A 17,146-nucleotide genomic window follows, 5' to 3' on the forward strand; every position below is an offset into this window, starting at 1 on the left:
AGCAAAACCATAACGCAAAAATGTTCAAAATGCTTATAATCTAAATAGTGTCTTTCTTATATAGATATGTATAATGCGATATTCAGTACCAATAGTAATACTGCTGTATCTGGGCTATAAGGTAAGCTGGGTTTTCCTCATTTTTTTGGTCATTAATCTATTTAGTAGAATAATTGCTTTGACTCAATGTATTTTGTGTGGTTTTTGGCAAATCAAGATGGGTTTATGGGGTTTATAAATACCTCCTTAGCATTTTGCTACAGTTGATATTGATATAAATTTTTTTCAAATAGCTTTTTTATTTATTTTTTATTTAAATTCTGCTTTTAATGGTTTCTTTTTTTTTTTTTTTTTTTTTTTTTTTGTCCTCTTTGAATTTTATTTACTTAGCGAACATACCTTTGTTTACTTAGGAAACATAGCTTTGAAAACTAAAAGTAAGATTTTATAGTTACACAAACTTGAAATATTTTAATACCTCCAGAAGTAGCATATAGGAAAAAACAAAAAGCATAATTCAAAAGGTCAAATAGCTTTTTAACAAAGAAAAGCATGACAGCAAAAGTCACTGGCATTAAGTCAGTCCAATGAGTTATATTCAGCAAACTCTGAAAATGTTTTCAGACCTGTTTTTCAGCAAACAAGTAGAAAGATTATTTTCTCCTCTTCCCTGATTTATGTGGAATAAGTTTTAAAATGTTATCTTTTCATCAGGTGATTTTCTTTATAAGAAAACTAAACACATATGAACAAATACACATCTAAGGTCAGAATTTTTTTAAATCTTGTTTTCACTTTCAGCAGGGAGTAGGAAAGTTTTTCGTGTTCCTCGTTGACTGGTTTCTGAAACGCTGACTGTGCCCCAGTGCTGAGGATCCCCTGAGACAGTGGCTCTTGGTCAGGTCAACGACTATGTGCCTCATATGTGGCATCCTCAAGATTCACAGGCTTTGACATATAGGCCACTAGCACAGATTGCTTCATCCTGCTGATTTTTTTTTTTTTTTTTTTTTTTTTTTAGGACAGGGTCTGCAAGGTCTCACTACATAGATCAGACTCATAGTGATCCATCTGTGTTCAGCCTCCCAAGAGCTGGGATTACAGGCACGCGCCACCACGCCCAGTCTCAATTGCTGTCTCAGTCCGCCCCCCGGAGGCAGGTCTGGCAGAGCACCCCAGGGATCGCAACCGGCCGCTGCTCTCTGCCTAAGCAGGCACTTTAATCCACTGAGCTATGGGGCCAGACCTTTGCTGAATTCTTGCCTTCTCTGTAAAATCAAAATACATACTTGTGAGGTTGAGGTGCTTTTTCTTCAAAATGTTAAAATATTCGAACAGTGGCTTTCAAAATCTGCTATGCAGAGGCTCTGAACTGGGGGGTGGAGGATGAGCAGATAAAGAGACGGGGCCTGCGCTGGGGTGGAGCCACTGCAGAGAAGGCTCAGCTTTTGGTTTCAGTGCTTCTGTTTTCAGGTTGGTCTTTGTAAGCCAAAGGTTTAAGGCCAAAAAAGTCAGTCATCACTAACTAAATATTTTAGAAAACTATACACTGCCTTGTTCCCATGTGTCAGAACCTCCGAGGCACTAGAAAACTACTAGAAGTAGTTTTCTACCTTTTGGTGTCTGGAAATTTGCTTTTATATAAGTATGTAAAACTTAAAAACATCTGGAAAGCTGTGGTTAAATATTAAGCAGGCTACATTTAATGAGGAATCTGGTAACTTTCCTATTACACATTCATTTTGAGGCTAAAACCCCCTCCTTCTAGAACAAAATGTAGCCCTTCGACCTGTCTGCCCTCTGTAGAGAGTACATCAGGACAGTCTCTCCATCATTGTATGGACATGGGCTGAGTTCTTATGTCTCAGGTACTCATTGAAATTTCACAGATTCTTTTTAAAATGCTGTTTGAGGAGGTAAGATATTTGTTTGATCTTGGTAAAATCATGGCAGGATGTTGCAGAGAAAATAAACCATGCTGTAGAGCCCTGGCTCTTAAAGCATAGTCCTTAGACAAGCAACATCAGGCCTTGGGGCAACACAGGTACTTGGGTCACAGTTCAGCCCTGCTAGGTCAGAAGCTGCGGCGCAGAGTCCAGAAGAGCGTGGTGTAGCCGTGCTGCTGCTGCTGCTGCTGCTGCTGCTGCTGCTGCTGCTGCTGCTGCTGCTGCTGCTGCTGCTGCTGCTGCTGCTGCTGCTCACGGTCAGGGTGAAGTGCCTACTGTAGTGTCAGCCGGGTTCCTACCAGTGCAGGTTCGACTGCCCGCCAGGATGACTCTCATGGGGACTGTCCTGTACCTTCAACCCACTTGATGGCAGTAGCACTTCCCTCTAGCTGTGACAGCCGGAGAAGTCTCCCCAGGTGGCCAGACTTCCCCTGAAGTAGGGTAGAGGTGGAGAAAAGCCGCTGTTGTGAAGGAACAAGTGAGAACAAGAGCACTGGAAAGCCATCGTTCTCCAGAAATCCTTGTGATTTTCCCTGAGGAGAGCTGGCATCTTAAAGAATCCTCCAAGCTAGGCTGGAGGTGCTCGCCTGTTACCCCAGCACTCCTGGAGCTGAGGGAGGAGGATCACAAGTTCAGGCCCAGTCTGGGCAACTTAGCCGCTCAGCAAGAGCCTTGTCAAATATCAAATAAAAGACTCAGGATACAGCTTGGCACAAAGGCCGTGGATCAATCCCCCAGTGTAACGGAGAGGGGAGAAAGGAGACTGTTACCTCAGTTGCTCTTGGTGTAGAAAAGTTTTACTATACAAAATAGTTCAGCTATTTCATCTCAAAATTTGCAGAATATAAAATTGCAGTGATCACAGAATATGGAGGTAATATGTATATTCAAAGTTACCTTAAAACTGAACCTATTTTCTTCTATCTCAACTATTAAATCTTATCTATAATGTACATTTGTATACTTTAAAGCCTGATTTGAGTTTTACCCAGCAACTTTAAACAGGGGTTCAGGTTTTGTTAACAAGACTGTTTCCTTATCCCTGTCTCTCAGTTTTTTTTTTGTTTTGTTTTGTTTTTTAAATGTATTTGGTTGTTAGAGGGTCTCACTGTTCAGCTCAGATTTATGGTGATTCTCCTGCCTTCAACCTCCCCAGCGCTGGGAATACAGCATGCGCTGCTACACCCTGTCTCAGTGGCCGGCTTCACCCACCCTCAGGATGGGACTGGCGTGGCATGTGGTACAGGCGATCGAACCGTGGTCCCTTCACTTGCCTAAGCAAGCGCTTAGTCTGCTGAGCTATCTTGCCAGCCCTAGGATTATCTTATTAAAAGGGAAAAGCATATTCTATTCTCCATTTTGAAATCAAGTAAAATTTATTGTCATTGTTCTTAACTTACTTAGATTGATGGAATCCTATATACACTATTTCTGATTATCTAAAAGCAGCCTTTAATTTGTTCAGCACTTACTTTTACATTAAGTTTTCTAAGCTGCTCTTAGTAGATTGCAGCATTCTTAGCATTAATAACAGCAGCTTCAAAAGTATGTAATGTCATTGGATTCACATATATATTCAAAGAATTGGAGGCCAGGAAGATAACTTGGTGCACCTGCGTGGAAAGCACAAGGACCTGGGTTCATTTCCCGGTACCACATGCAGTGCAGGCCTGGGAACCCTAGGCGTGCCATGCCAGCCACTGAAACCTGGCATGGTGGCGCATATCTGTAATCCTAGTGCTGGGGAGGCTGAGACAAGAGGATCACTGTGAGTCCAAGCTGCATAGGAAGACCCTGTACCAAATAAATAAATAAGAGCATTTTATCAAATTAATAAGGAAATACCTAATTATAATATTACAAAGGGATTGTTTAATCAGTCATTTTCACAACACTTCTTCTGAAAACTAGAGCCAAATGTGCTAACTCCTGATTCTCCATCCCTCACAGTTCTCTTGACCTACCTGCCCAAGAGACAAGCTGTGAGTCAGCAGTACTAATGACCTGAGATGAAATAACAGGATAAGAAGGCAGTAGGGCTAAAACATCCACAGACAAATCAGGTGTTCTTTGATTCTCATTAGTGATTCTTAAAATTATTACCTTTTCAACATTAATGAAACAGAGGCATGTTGCTACCGGTCTTCTGTGTCAATGTTGTGAAATGAATTCTGCAGCTAACCTTAGGATATATGTGGATGATCAAGTCTTGCGAGTCACCCATTATTTGTTAAAACAATTAAGATGGGGCTGGCCAGATAGCTCAGCAGATTAAAGCATCTGCTTAGGCAGATGCAGGGTTGGAGGTTCGATCCCCGGCCTGCCGTGCCAGCCTCACCCCCGAAGTGCACTAAGATGGTGATTGAGACTGGGCATGCTGGCACGTAATCCCAGCGCTTGGGAAGCTGAAAACAGGAGAATCACAAGTCTGACCTGTATAGTGAGATCTTATAGAATCTTTAGAATCTGCACTAAATACAAAAAAAAAAAAAAAAAAAAAAGGTTAAGATGTAATTAATTGATAGAATAAACAGACTGATATTGTATTGGGTAAATAGTAGGTTCAGATATAATTTTACACTATCTACAAAACCTTCAATAACTCAAGTTGACCAAGAGATAACCGGTGATAGATGTCTCAGGTCTTCCTGGACTGTGTGCTTGCAAATATTCTCTCTCACTGTACCAGTAATTCTGTTAATCTATGTCGAACTGTGTGACCAGATTTCTAGTGTCAAAAATACATTATTCAATGAGAAGGAGCTTACTGTCCAGTCACATTCCAAGTTGTAGTTCTGCCACTTGTGACCTGGTCAACTCGGGTCCCTCTTGGAACCGGTTACCATACTATTAAAATAAAAACCCCAGTGATGCTGCTTCCTGCTGCCTCATAGCACATGAGTTATTGTCAGAACAGAAGTGAGACTGTCTTCAAGAGTATTTTCTGCAGCTATGATATGGGGCTCTCCCCTGTGGTTGCAGTCTGCTCTTAAGGATAGAGTGCGTGGCAGTAGTTGACAACACTTTCCCAATACCCTGAGAGCATGCTTGTGGCTGGTACTCCTGTCGCATCAAAGTAATGTTTTGCCAGTTATTAGACCTTCATACAATAGCATTTTTATACAAGTAAAATAAAAGTGCACTGTTTTAAAGTTGACAACACCTCTGGTCATGATCAGCGTCAGCTCAGGATAACTTGGGAAACTCATTGAAGCCTCAGCCCACGTGGGCTGGGAGGGCTGGCGGCACAGGGGACGCAGCTCTGGCTCTGTCTGCCAGGTCTGTGCATGGCACACTTGACCCTTTTTCATGCAGCTGTAGTGATAGGTGTCATGATGGGGGTGGATTTTGGTTTTGTTTTGTTTTCAATTTCAGTTCTGGCCAGGAATGATGGATGAACTCTCCGAGTTGAGAGAATTCTATGACCCAGATACAGTGGAGCTGATGAACTGGATTAAGTAAGATGAATTTTTTTAACCTTTGAATTTTTAAGTGCTTTTTCAGATCGGGTTAGTTTTGGGGTGGATTGATTGGTGGTTGTGAATCTAATTGTGGAAAAGCATTCGTTTTCATTAATCTTTTTTTTTTAAGCCCCATATTTGGAAATAACTCTTCATACTTGAAAAACCCTTTGCCCAGGTGTATCCCTTAAAGAAAGCAAAATAACCATTGCAGGGGAAAAAAAAAAAAACAGGATCAGGAAATAAATTTCAAACACAGCTAGAAATGGGAATGAAATTTTACTTATCTGGGTGAACACTTACAGTTTTCTATTCTTTGCCAATTTTATCTTTATTATTTTCATTTTAATACTGTTTACTTTTTTGTCAGTGCTGACACTAAAGTGTTCCATGTTAATTGCTTTAAAATTACAATGTAAACTATAGTTAATTAGAGTCATAATGGCTCATTGCAGATTTCATTTTTACTAATCATTTTCCCTAGGCTCTGGCCAGGGCAAATTTTAAATACAAAAAACAGCGCTTTTCCGCTCTTGAGCCTGGAAATACTGTAGTGTTGGGTCAGCCCTTGTTGCTGCTGCACTCTGTCGCTCTGCCTCGGTCTCCAGCCTCCTAATGGGAACCCGTGTGTTTCAAAGCTTTACGCGTGAGACCTGATGGCCACGGACAGAATTAAACTTCTCTACCCAAAACAGCATTCTTGTGCACCACAATACCGTATTTCCCTGTATTATAACCAGAGAGCAACTGCGCGGCTTCTCACTCACGTGCGGGCGATACGAATCTCGTGCGGCGTATGGCTGCGTTGTCCCCATCACTTAGAATTTCAGTAGCCACGTTGGCACTTGCTCGTGACGGATGCTTACTAACCGGTACAGTTTAGCACTGCGTGTGTATTAAGAGATGGTAAATGTTTGATAGCTCTGGTCTCTTGAGCGCAGTGCATGGATTTTATAGAGATTTATGTCTAAAATGTATATGTGGCGTTGGTGCCAGGGTTGGACTGAGTTTGACTAGATGCAATGAGTGTCATTTTTCACACATTTCCAGGGCTGAGAGGAACAAGCAGTGCTTTGTCTTTCTTTATTTATTTAATTTTAAATCACGGCAAACAATTACAGAGTAAATACTTCACTCAGTATTATCTATAGGAAAGGAAAGCTGTTCATATAAAGGAAAGCTAATTACTTTTGCATTAACTGTAGTCAGTGGGGGATTTATGACACATGCATCTGAAGGTGAGGGTGAAATTTTGTGTTGAAGATTATACTGTTGAAATTCACGCTGAAGGAAGCCTGCTTTCTGGTAGCATCCTGAGGGTGGAAGACCTCTTGCTTCAGCCTGGGTTAGTGTTATGCGTTTCCCCTCTTGCATTACCTTATCATTTAGGAATAAATTTTAAAAGTATTTTAGCTGAGCCCCAGGTTGCCTTTGGCTGTCTCAGATTGGATGTGCTTATTCACGGGACCTTTGCTTCTATGCTTGTTCTCCCAGAAGATTACCTTAGGTAACGCTTCTCACTAGCTGTGAGAAACTGGCTAAGAGATCATTCCCAGTGTAAAGAAAAGAGTGTGTTAGCCTGTTGTTCCTCCCTGTTGGGGACGTGGCCCTTGGGACCAGATGCTCCTATCCCTTGAAGTTCCTGATGTCCCTGGCTAGTCCCCTTGTAAACACATCCTTTATGCCTGGTTGGTTGGTTTTTCTACTTCTTAGCAACTGAAAGATTTATATTGTTCTAAAAAGTTGGCTCCATTATGATCTAAAATCTTGCCTATTTTCTCCTAAAATTCTTTAAATTATCATTTTTATAAAAATAGCTGCTAGGCATGTTTGTAAAATAAGCTTAAGTGATGATGAATGTATGCCAAAATAGGGTTTATTTAGACACAAAGTATGTTTGTTTAAATCAACATTCAAATCAGCACTGGTCTGCAGGCTTTGATTCCAAACACAAGGGGATTATATTTAGTATTTTTTTAACCTTCCCTGATTTTTATTTATCTTTGAAACATAAAATACAACCTTCAGCTTTGATTTGGTTATGATATTAGTCAGTGTGAGCCGCCCTAGAGAAAAGGTTATGGCCTAGGGATCCTAGAGTGGATCTGAAAACAGCCCCCAGACTCAGGGGCACCCAGCCCTGTCAGAGAGGGACACCTCAGCTTGCATGAGCCTACTTGTTCTGTCCTGAGGGTGCCCACACTCAGATGTCTGTCCTTCATCATGCAGCCAGGATGGTATTACCAGGACAGGGTGTGGACTGGTACAGGATGGCTTACCTCAGGAAGACCTACTCAGATTCCCGTTGGCACAAGGCGCCTCCTTTGTGAAAAGTATGCAGTGGCAGCCTATTGTCATCTCTCAGTCTGTGCTCAGTGCCAGTCGCATCCGCCTCCTGGCTGTGCTCCCAGGCTGTTGAGCTTCTGTTTGAACGCAGGCTTCCCAAGTATTTGCTTGGGGCTTCTCTGCTGTGGGTAAAGTCAGAGCTGCCATTGTCCCTCAGCTCTTTTACTGTCTCACTTTCCAAGTCTTTCACGCTCTCTCTTAGGTGATGGGGATTAAACCCAGGATCTTCATGCTGAGCCACATCTCTGGTCCTTTTTACACTTCGAAACAGGATGTTGCCAAGCTACCAAGGCTGGACTCAAACTCTGGCATTCTTCCACCTCAGCTGCCTAGCATTTGGGGTTCCACGTGCACATCACAGCATCCAGCTTTTTCCTTTCCTTTTGAAGGGTCTGTGTATAGTCTTTTAGGAGTGAAGAGGCATTCTCAAGAGAAAACAAAGGTTATTTCTTCAGAATATCATGAGAGAGGTCATGCCCGATGGCCTGGATTTTTGTGAAAATATTGAAAGCCTCAAATGATTTTTTTTCATATCTAAATTTGCATATTTGTTTGCACAATTTGACAGACATTTACTGAGCACCAATTGTGAGCCTAAGTCTGATACGCTGTAATGAACATGTCAGTGTTGGCCAGTAACCCAGTAGAGTGGCCTCTTCGTTGGTGCAAAGCCCTGTGCTTTTTTCCCATATTCTTCTTCTCTGTTCCACGTTAGTTTTCAGAGGCTCAGCAGGTTTAGTGGGAAATGGTTTTAGAATCTTAATTTTTAGTCACAGAAAAATGTTGTTTTAGGCTTTCCTATCTTTAGTTCCCTTAAAGGAGCAGAGATTTAAGTTTAAATATAAAACCAAGAATATTTAGGGATTAGACATCTCTCTTTTTTTAATCAAGGATATTTTGGACACTTTAATTAAAGACATCTTAATCTGCAAGGCCCTCCTGTTGAAGTCAGGCCCTGGGTGCAGCAGCCCGAGCTACCATTCCTGCAGGCCCTACCCTGCCCTCCTGGCTGCTGGCTCCCACCTATGCCAGTGCTGCTGCCTCCCTTCCAAGCAGGTGCAAAATACCCGTGTTCCCATTTGCCCTCCTTGGTGGCATCCTAGATGCAAAGATTAAAGGCCTGGATCTTACTCCTTTCTGATGTCCCTTTAAGCATCAGGTGAGACTTTCACATGCAGGCTTTCTGTATCTCTAGCAAGGCGTATACTGCAGCAGGGCTGAGTGTCCAGCAGTATGCTTGTGCCTTGTTCCTCCATGTCCTTCAGCTGGCCGGCCCCTCCCTGCCTGCCTGCCTCCCTCCCTCCCTCCCTCCCTCCCTGAAATTTTTCTTCAACATTGTGTAATTAAGATACACAGATCTGTAGATCTGAATATTTTGAAGTATGGCATTTTAATTTCTTGGCTTTGGGAGATTTTCACTAGAAATCATCACTTTCCAGTAATGAAGCCTGCGTGTGCAGCATTTTCTCCGTGGCCCTGAAGAAATGTACCGAATTTCTTTTGCACTTAGTCAAAGTAGGAAGAATTGCTGTATATTCTAAAGATGATTTAAGCTAAGTTCAGACCTTAAGTGCCTATAAACCCTCTTTCATGTTTAATGAATCATTTTTGGTATTTGCATAATTCTATAAATTTTTCAAGTGTAGATAAAGCAAATGTTCACACATTGTATTATAATGCTCAGTTTACCCGTTAGTTCAGCAGTAATTAACTTGTTGAAGCTTAGAACTTCAAAAATAAATGAGGTTATTTGTTCAAAATGCCATCAGGTCTTCCTAGAATGACATTTAAATTATATAATGTAAATCCGTTTGACCTGTGAGTCCTTGTCATTATTTAATGACATTCCTTACAGAATAAATTGATGGCAGGTTGGGCAGCCTGCTATAGAGTTGGCAGAGAGCTATAAAAACAAATTATCCTTTCATTCCGTACATCATTTGTTCAAACATTTGTAAAAATTGCTTTGTTTTTCTATAATAGAGAAGTGTCATTCCGTAGTTAAAAGCACATTAGCTGTTTTCGAGACAGGCCACAGACCACATCCGGCCCAAGGCTGGGAAGGAAGAAGCCAATGAGATCTTGCGTTGTGTGTGTGTGATGTTACGGACAAAGAATCTCTTTTTCCCTTTGCCTCACAATTCTACCACAGCGTATGTAAAAATGCAGTGAATAGAGGAGGTTTGTTTAAGTTTAAAATATATGTGATTTTTTTTTTTCCTCTGGTCCCACTTTGCTTGTTGCTTTGACTGTTACCATTGCCTTATTGATAAAAAGTTAAGTATTTCAAGTAGTAGTGAAATATCCACAATTTGCTGTGGGCCCGGCATTTAAAACCAAGTAAACCTAATTAAGTAAACATCCACCCTACTAGCTTTGGAAGTCCATGGTTTTCAAAAAAGTATTTTTTCTAATTCATTTTCTAGGCATTGGATCATCTTACTTACAACATTATAAGAAAACCAAGGGCCTAAAAGAGTATGTTAGCAAGCCAGAGACTCACACTAACGATTTAAACAGATCACATTTTATTTTAAACTTTCTGTCTTTGCCAAACCTTAAGACACGTTGCACTTGAATGAGCTGTATTCCATTTTTCTTCTCAGTTTCCTTAAGCAGCCACAGGATGTATCTTGTGTCTTCCCTGCTGCTGGCCTGCTGTGCCTGGGGCTGCAGCGGGCAGGGGCAGGGTGTGTAGGGCTGAGCAGGCCGCATCTGCTCTACCAGGGCCCAGCATGGCTGAAGGCCTGCAGAAAATATGCTACAGACGAATTTCGGGTTTATTTTCAAGTGTTTTCCAGTAATAAAGCTGAGCCTGGCTCTTTTGACCAGAAAGCTTATCAAAAATGGGTCATCGTACTGTGTTTACCCGCTGAGAGCATGGGAGGCCCTCAACGATACATCTTGAATAAAGAATACCTTTGTAACCTCACATACACACCAGCAGTCCGGGGCTCTTCCACCTTTAAACCTTCGTGCACTGTGTAATTCATCAGAATATTACAATTAAAAGAGTCTGGGAAGCAGGCTGAAACCTTGACCATTAGCTGTAAATGGATAACAAGGTCCATCTTCTTCTGCCTCTGCCATAATTATACAATGCACGTTGTGAACAGCGTATCTTCTTTGTGCCTGTCCCAGGCACATACTCTAAATGGGAATGCTAAGATGGGCTTGTGATCTGAATAGGCGTTGGAGGGTCAGCAGCTGGATCCACCTTGTGTGTGGAGAGACCAGCCTGGCATCTTTAGGTAGTAAGGCTGTGCCAGCCAGGATCATTCGCGGCTACCTCACACTCTGCCAGACAGGAAAATCAGGTTGTTCTCTGCCTGCGCTGCGAACCTGTCAGTTTGAGGACGGCCCCTTTTTGGCTTTAATGTGTGATGCTAGTGTATGATTTATTCCAGTGGAATGGCTTATGCCACATAAGTGTATAGAAAAGAAAATTGTCTTGGAACAGCGCTGGCACTTTCTTTAATCCATATTTCTTCTCTTTAGCAATTATAGTGATATTCTATAAATGACAGTAGCATTGCATACAAGACCCAGAGTAAGTATTTAAGCACTAACTGAACCATGGTACGTGCTTGACGGTCCCAGCAAGCAGCTTGCAGCACTCGTCATCCAAGTGGGACAGTCATGCATGTACTACCAGTTGTTCAAGCCACTCAGCCCCAAGACAGATGAATTACAGCCCCATCGTGAACATATCCAACCAGTCTGTTCCTCTGTCCACACAAGACAAATGTCAGATATCCCCTGTTGTGCCTATAGGGTGACAGGGCCAGCATCCATCTATCTGTTCTTGTGTTCTCGGGTCTGGTTGTCAGAATGATAAGAACTCATCAAGGGCAGCCAAGCTCCCATAAAACTTCTTTCTGTTGGAATCCCCGCTCTCAACTCTGGCATGGGTGTGGAAGGATGCAGATTATGTGTCACTCCTTGTGTGCTCATTGTAATTCCATCCACTTTTTTCCCCTCACTTAAGAAGGCTTATTGAAATGCAAGTGAATGAGTGTCATCGTTAGAAAGAAAGTCTTGAATTTTTCAAAAGCAAATTATTTGTAAATGTCATCATTTGAATAGTAGGATGTCTTGCTCACAGACATCCGAAGGCCGCTGTTGGACGGCATTCGTGTTGCAGCCTTGGCATTAGGTTGGAATAAATAGCACATCCTACTGGGATCCATGAATATGATGAGGCTTCTCTTAGAAACTTCAGCATCAGAACGCTGCAAGCCCCACTCTCCAAAAACATGGTGAGCAGCCTGCTATCGCTTTTTCTGCAGAGGATAGCATTTGAATGTTTTCAGATAGACTCCTCAAAACTGGCGCCCTCATTTCAGCTCAGGGAAGCAGCCGTAGACTCCTCTTTAACAAAGGAATACGTTTGGGCCTGTGTGGTAAATTCTGCACTGGAGAGAGGACTGTACGTAGAAGAGCTATTGTTTTCTCCATGGGTTTCCAGAAAACAGAAAGAAATTAAATTAGCTACTAAGACTCCTTTTTTGCCGGTGGGCACTGAATTCTTTTTCTTCCATCACTGCTTCTGGCTCATCCGTCACCGTCCCTCAGCTGCCCTGGGAGGCAGAAGATCATAGATTGGCAGTAATTGGAAAGGAAAGTGTGATTACTGTTGGGGTGCCCTGTATCCCTCAAGCTGCAAATGCTTTTCCCTAGTCAGGACCAGGGAGAGGGGGTGTCCTCATGCCAAAAGTAGCGTACACCCCCATACCGAGTAATAAGATGTTTACTATTTGAGAATCTTCCTCCCGTGTTCTGTTTCAATTATATCTATCTATCTATCTATCTATCTATCTATATATATATATATATATATATATATATATATATTTTTTTTTTACTTAAAGTAATTTATGGTAATATCTGAGGTTTCTTTTTCTGCCTCATTTTAAACCAAAATCCTTGGGGCTGACTCCCAATCACCTGCATTTCCTGACTTTGTTACTTGTATCTTGGCAGCCCTTTAGTGAAGTTTAGGACCAAAGCAGTGGCGAGATATCTAGTAGGCTAGATATACAGCTACTTCCTCTTAATTCAGTGGATAGAAAGATTTGTACTAATAGCGTTTGTGGACAGGATATCATGTCTGCGTCTTGTACTATGAATAACCACTAAGAAGACAACAGTGTGCAATATATTAATTATTGAAACTGTCTTACTAATCGGTTTTAAAACTGTCTCATTGCTATTTGTTTCTCAATAAAATTATTTTTAAAAAGATTTTGAGTTTTGTTAGAATCTTGCCTATTTGGAACAATCAGAAGAGAAATTGTGCATTTTAGCCTAGAAACTATAGAAACAGGAGCCAGCTGCCTGTCTTCTATGATAATTCATCATAAAAGTAAACCTATCCAATCTAAAAGATTAAAACTTTCCAAACATTGTCCTGGTAAATGAAAAGTTGACGTAAAATAGATTGAGCGCAAACCTTAATCCAGTGGTGGCAAGCCTGTGGATGCCACTCGGGCCAAAGCAGGCACACAGAGCCCTCCCATTTGGCCCTCAAGCCAAGTAGCCCCAGGGTTGCCCCAGCCACCAGGCATCGGAGAACATAGGGATTATGCCCATGCTTGAAAAGGAGTAGCAGTGCCAGGTGTTGGCATCTAGAACAGTTCGGGCATTCTATCTATAAAAGGTTCACCAGCACTGTCTTACCCCAAGCCACCTCCTGGTCTGGTCTAGTTCTGGTCTGGAGTTCCTGCCCCTTAACACTTCCTAAGTAGTTGGACAATTCTTAGGGTGTGATGTTGTCATCTTGAACGTCTCTGGGGAAATCTCAGCAGTGGAGTTGATTCAGACTCTTAAAATCTTTCAGCTCTAACACTCCACGAAAGGCAGTGTTTGCTGGAAGCATGCAGCTGCTGGCTGGAGTCAAGCTGTGCACTGGAAGGACCTTAACCAACCACCCTCACTATGAAGACAACAGCTTGAGGGAACGAACCAAAGCGGTAAGGCCCAGCTCTGCCTTTTCTCACTTCTAGTGAGCTCAGCAACCCTACATGGGCAAAGATGGGCTTTGCTCCTCCAGTGTGCAGTATGGGGCGCAGGCCCAAGGTGTGTATCTCCTCATCCCAACAGCAGCCTGTTAAAAGCTGTTGAGGCAGCAACCTCCTTACAGAGGAGTAACCAAGAAATGAGAAAATCAACACCCTGGAATGTACTAAAGAGTGTTTCGGGCAAAGCCCTTAGAGCTTTTGAACTGGAGAGGGAAAGACACTGAGTAGACATGGCAACATTTATATAAATTGTTTCCTGGACCATTTCTAATTGTAGAGGTTTGTGGGGTGTTTTTGTTTTGTTTCTGTTTTTGTTTTTTGTATTTAAGACAAGGTCTATAGGGTCTCATTGCATAGATCGGACTCGTAGTGATCCTCCTGTTTAGCGCCTCCCGAGTGCTGGGATTACAGGTGCGCGCCATCATGCCCAGTCTCAACGCTGTCTCAGCATGCCCTTGGGGGCAGAGCCGGCATGCCAGGCCCAGGATCAGACCCCAGCCCCTGCTCCTGCCTAAGCAGGCACTTTAATCCACTGAGCTATTTGGCCGGCCCTAGTTTTGTTGCTGAGTTTGGAAAATTTTTCTATTTTGTTTCTGTGGTACTAGGGGTTGAAGTCAGGGCCTTTAAAACAATTACTTTTTTATTTATTTATGTATTTTTATTTATTTATTTATTTTTAGATAGGGCCTCACCAAGTTATTCAGGCTGGGCTTGAATTGGCAGTCCTCGTGCCTCAGCCACCCAGAGTGCTGGAATTACAGGCATGCGCTGCCACACCCAACTGTTGCTACTGTTTTCTTAAATAGGTAATATAGTGCCATGCTTCAGAGGTCGTAACATATGAAAGGAAATATAACACCAAGTCTCTGTCCCATCCAGGTGTCTCAGCTACTAGTTCTCCTCCCAGGCGGTATTAGTGTTAGCAGTTTCTTCTTTATCCCTCCTCTGGTATCATATGCCTCTATAAACAAGTACACACACACACACACACACACACACACACACACACACATTCATATTATTTTCTAATTTAACTTAGCAACAATATACCCTGCTTTTTGATAATATATTTTAGGAATCATTCTTTCTTAGTATATTAGTAGCTAAAGATATGTTATATGTAGGTGTAGCATACTTCATTTAACCACGTGGGCTGACTCCCATCCTCTGTAATCATGCATGCAATGCTCCAAATAATAAACCTGGATATGCAGCTTTATGAATGCAGTGATACCTGTGTACATCAGGCCTCAGCTGTGACACACCAGGGACACAGGGTGGCACTGTCCCTGCCCCCTCGGGGCAGTTGCGTCTCCCCACATTCCAGTCTGAAATGCAGGAGCACATCTGTTACCTTTGGTCCTCACCACTAAGAGTTCAAACTTTAATGACTTTTCCTGAGTGTCCTTTTTTTTTTACATGGAAATCATCTCCACTGAGACTCCTGCTAGAATAGGGGTTTGTCAGTTGGCCCAAGTGTCTGAGACAGTTCCAGGTTCAGTGGAAGTGTGGCAAGTTCGGGAAGACGTGCTGGTCAGGCTGGAGCGCTGCAGAAAACACCACCCTCTCCAGGAGGGACCTGTGTGGCTGCTCCCTTAAAACACACATCGCAAAGGTCTCCATGCTCATCTTCAGGTGTGAACTTGGATTTCTGGAAGGCCTCCGTCAGCACCTTCTGCCTGGCTATTGGAGGACAGCCTCACAGTCCTCTCAGTGGAAGCAGCTCACCTGCCTCCCATTTTACCTTTGAGTGTGAGCTGCCAAATTAGGCCCTCCCACTTGATCCCCTGGATTCCCATCACTGAGAACCACGGCTGCCCAGGAAGCACTTCTCTTACCTGCCCCCGCTCTCCATGCAGCTTTCCCCAGGGCCAGGTCCCAGAGCACAGTCCATATATTCACGGGGTGCCTGGCAGGCATTGTGCACAGGCCAGCACAGCTTCCTTGTGCTCAGGGAAGGTAGGGAGCGGTGATGCTGTTAGTGTCCTCTGACCAAGCAGTATGCAGTGTAGTGGCTACAGGACAAGTACTGCCCCAGCTGAGGACCAGGGACCCCCACCTGTGCCAGCAGCAGCAGCTGGGTCTTCCTTATAACACATGACCCCAAACTGTACCATCACCTACACTGGACTGTTTTGTTTTGGGTCCCCTTTGTTGTCTTACTCAGCTGGGTTATTTACCTTAGTAAGAACTGGCATCTACTGATGAATATGTTCTTAAGTCCAAAGAGCCCATCCCCACTCCAAGTGTATTTGGTGTCTGAATCCAAATGTGTTCAGCATGACTCACAACCCCCTCCCCACAACCAGATAGTTATAATATTCTTTTGGAAATTTCCACTGCACACCACAGGACCACAGAGAAGTGATCACAGCAGTGGCCTTGGCAGGCATGGGGGAGACCTGTGTGTCCACCTCAGAGTCACCTCCATGGGAGGTTACAGCACGTTCCTTGATTAGCTCACAAATGGCTGAGAAGGATTTTGCCTTACTGCATTTTGAAGGTTTATCAGATATACGCAAAGAGGTCTCCAGAGGAAGTGCACAGCCTCCTGAAGTCCTTTGGCACTGACTACGTGATCCTGGAGGACAGCATCTGCTACGAGCGCAGGCACCAGCGGGGCTGCCGGCTGCGGGACCTGCTGGACATCGCCAATGGACACGTGAGCATGTCGCCTTCCACAGCAGGCCTCTAGGAGTGGGGTTTCCATCAATTCAGATCCTGAAATCCTTTTGCTTTGTGTGTGTGTGTGTGTGTGTGTGTGTGTGTGTGTGTGTGTATTTCTTATGCTTTTTTTTTCCTTTTTCCTTTTTTTCTTGAGCACTGAAAATTGAGCTCAGGACCTTGACACTGAGCTATATCCCCAGCCCATTATTACCTCTTATTTTGAGACCAGCTGTCCCTAAATCACTAAGTTGCCCTAGCTGACTTGAACTTAGAATCTTCCTGCCTCAGCCTCCCAGAGTACTGAGATTATAGATGGCAGCACCCTATTAGTATGGTGTCCTATGTCGAGTGCTCTGTCCCTTCCACTCTGCAGAACCCCTCCATACATGTTAGTGGCTACCACAGGTAAGGGATGATGGGCTCTTGGGTCCCCAGGTCTGTGTCACACAGCAACTCTGGCTGGCTGGTTGGCATGATATGGCCCTGCATAAAATTTAAACAAAGAACTAACCTTTAACCTCTTCAAGCTGTGCTCCAAGCCACCTGTTGGCGCATCCTGGCTGCTGCCAGCTGCAGGTCACCTGTCTCCAGGGGCAGGATCTGCTCTCCTTGCCATTCCTTCTTCCCCTGCCCTCTTGGTGTCCTGCATCTCCCACACACAGCCACAGAGGTGGCCTTCTGCAGCTAAGCTTACACTCCAAAGCAA

At 43.3% G+C, this 17,146-nt stretch overlaps 1 protein-coding gene across 1 annotated transcript in view; it reads left to right on the top strand.

Moving 5' to 3' along the window:
- The window catches only part of Dpy19l3 (dpy-19 like C-mannosyltransferase 3), an 81,198-nt gene that overhangs the window by 62,305 nt on the left and 1,747 nt on the right, over nt 1-17,146 (top strand). Inside the window, exons 15-18 of the mRNA XM_004636690.2 lie at nt 65-121; nt 5,322-5,404; nt 13,593-13,725; nt 16,277-16,435. Of these exons, the coding sequence (XP_004636747.1) occupies nt 65-121; nt 5,322-5,404; nt 13,593-13,725; nt 16,277-16,435 (432 nt within the window). The remainder of the gene's footprint in view (nt 1-64; nt 122-5,321; nt 5,405-13,592; nt 13,726-16,276; nt 16,436-17,146) is intronic.

This window comes from Octodon degus, unplaced genomic scaffold, assembly GCF_000260255.1.
Source record: "Octodon degus isolate 3935 unplaced genomic scaffold, OctDeg1.0 scaffold00083, whole genome shotgun sequence".
NCBI classification, from domain to species: domain Eukaryota; kingdom Metazoa; phylum Chordata; class Mammalia; order Rodentia; family Octodontidae; genus Octodon; species Octodon degus.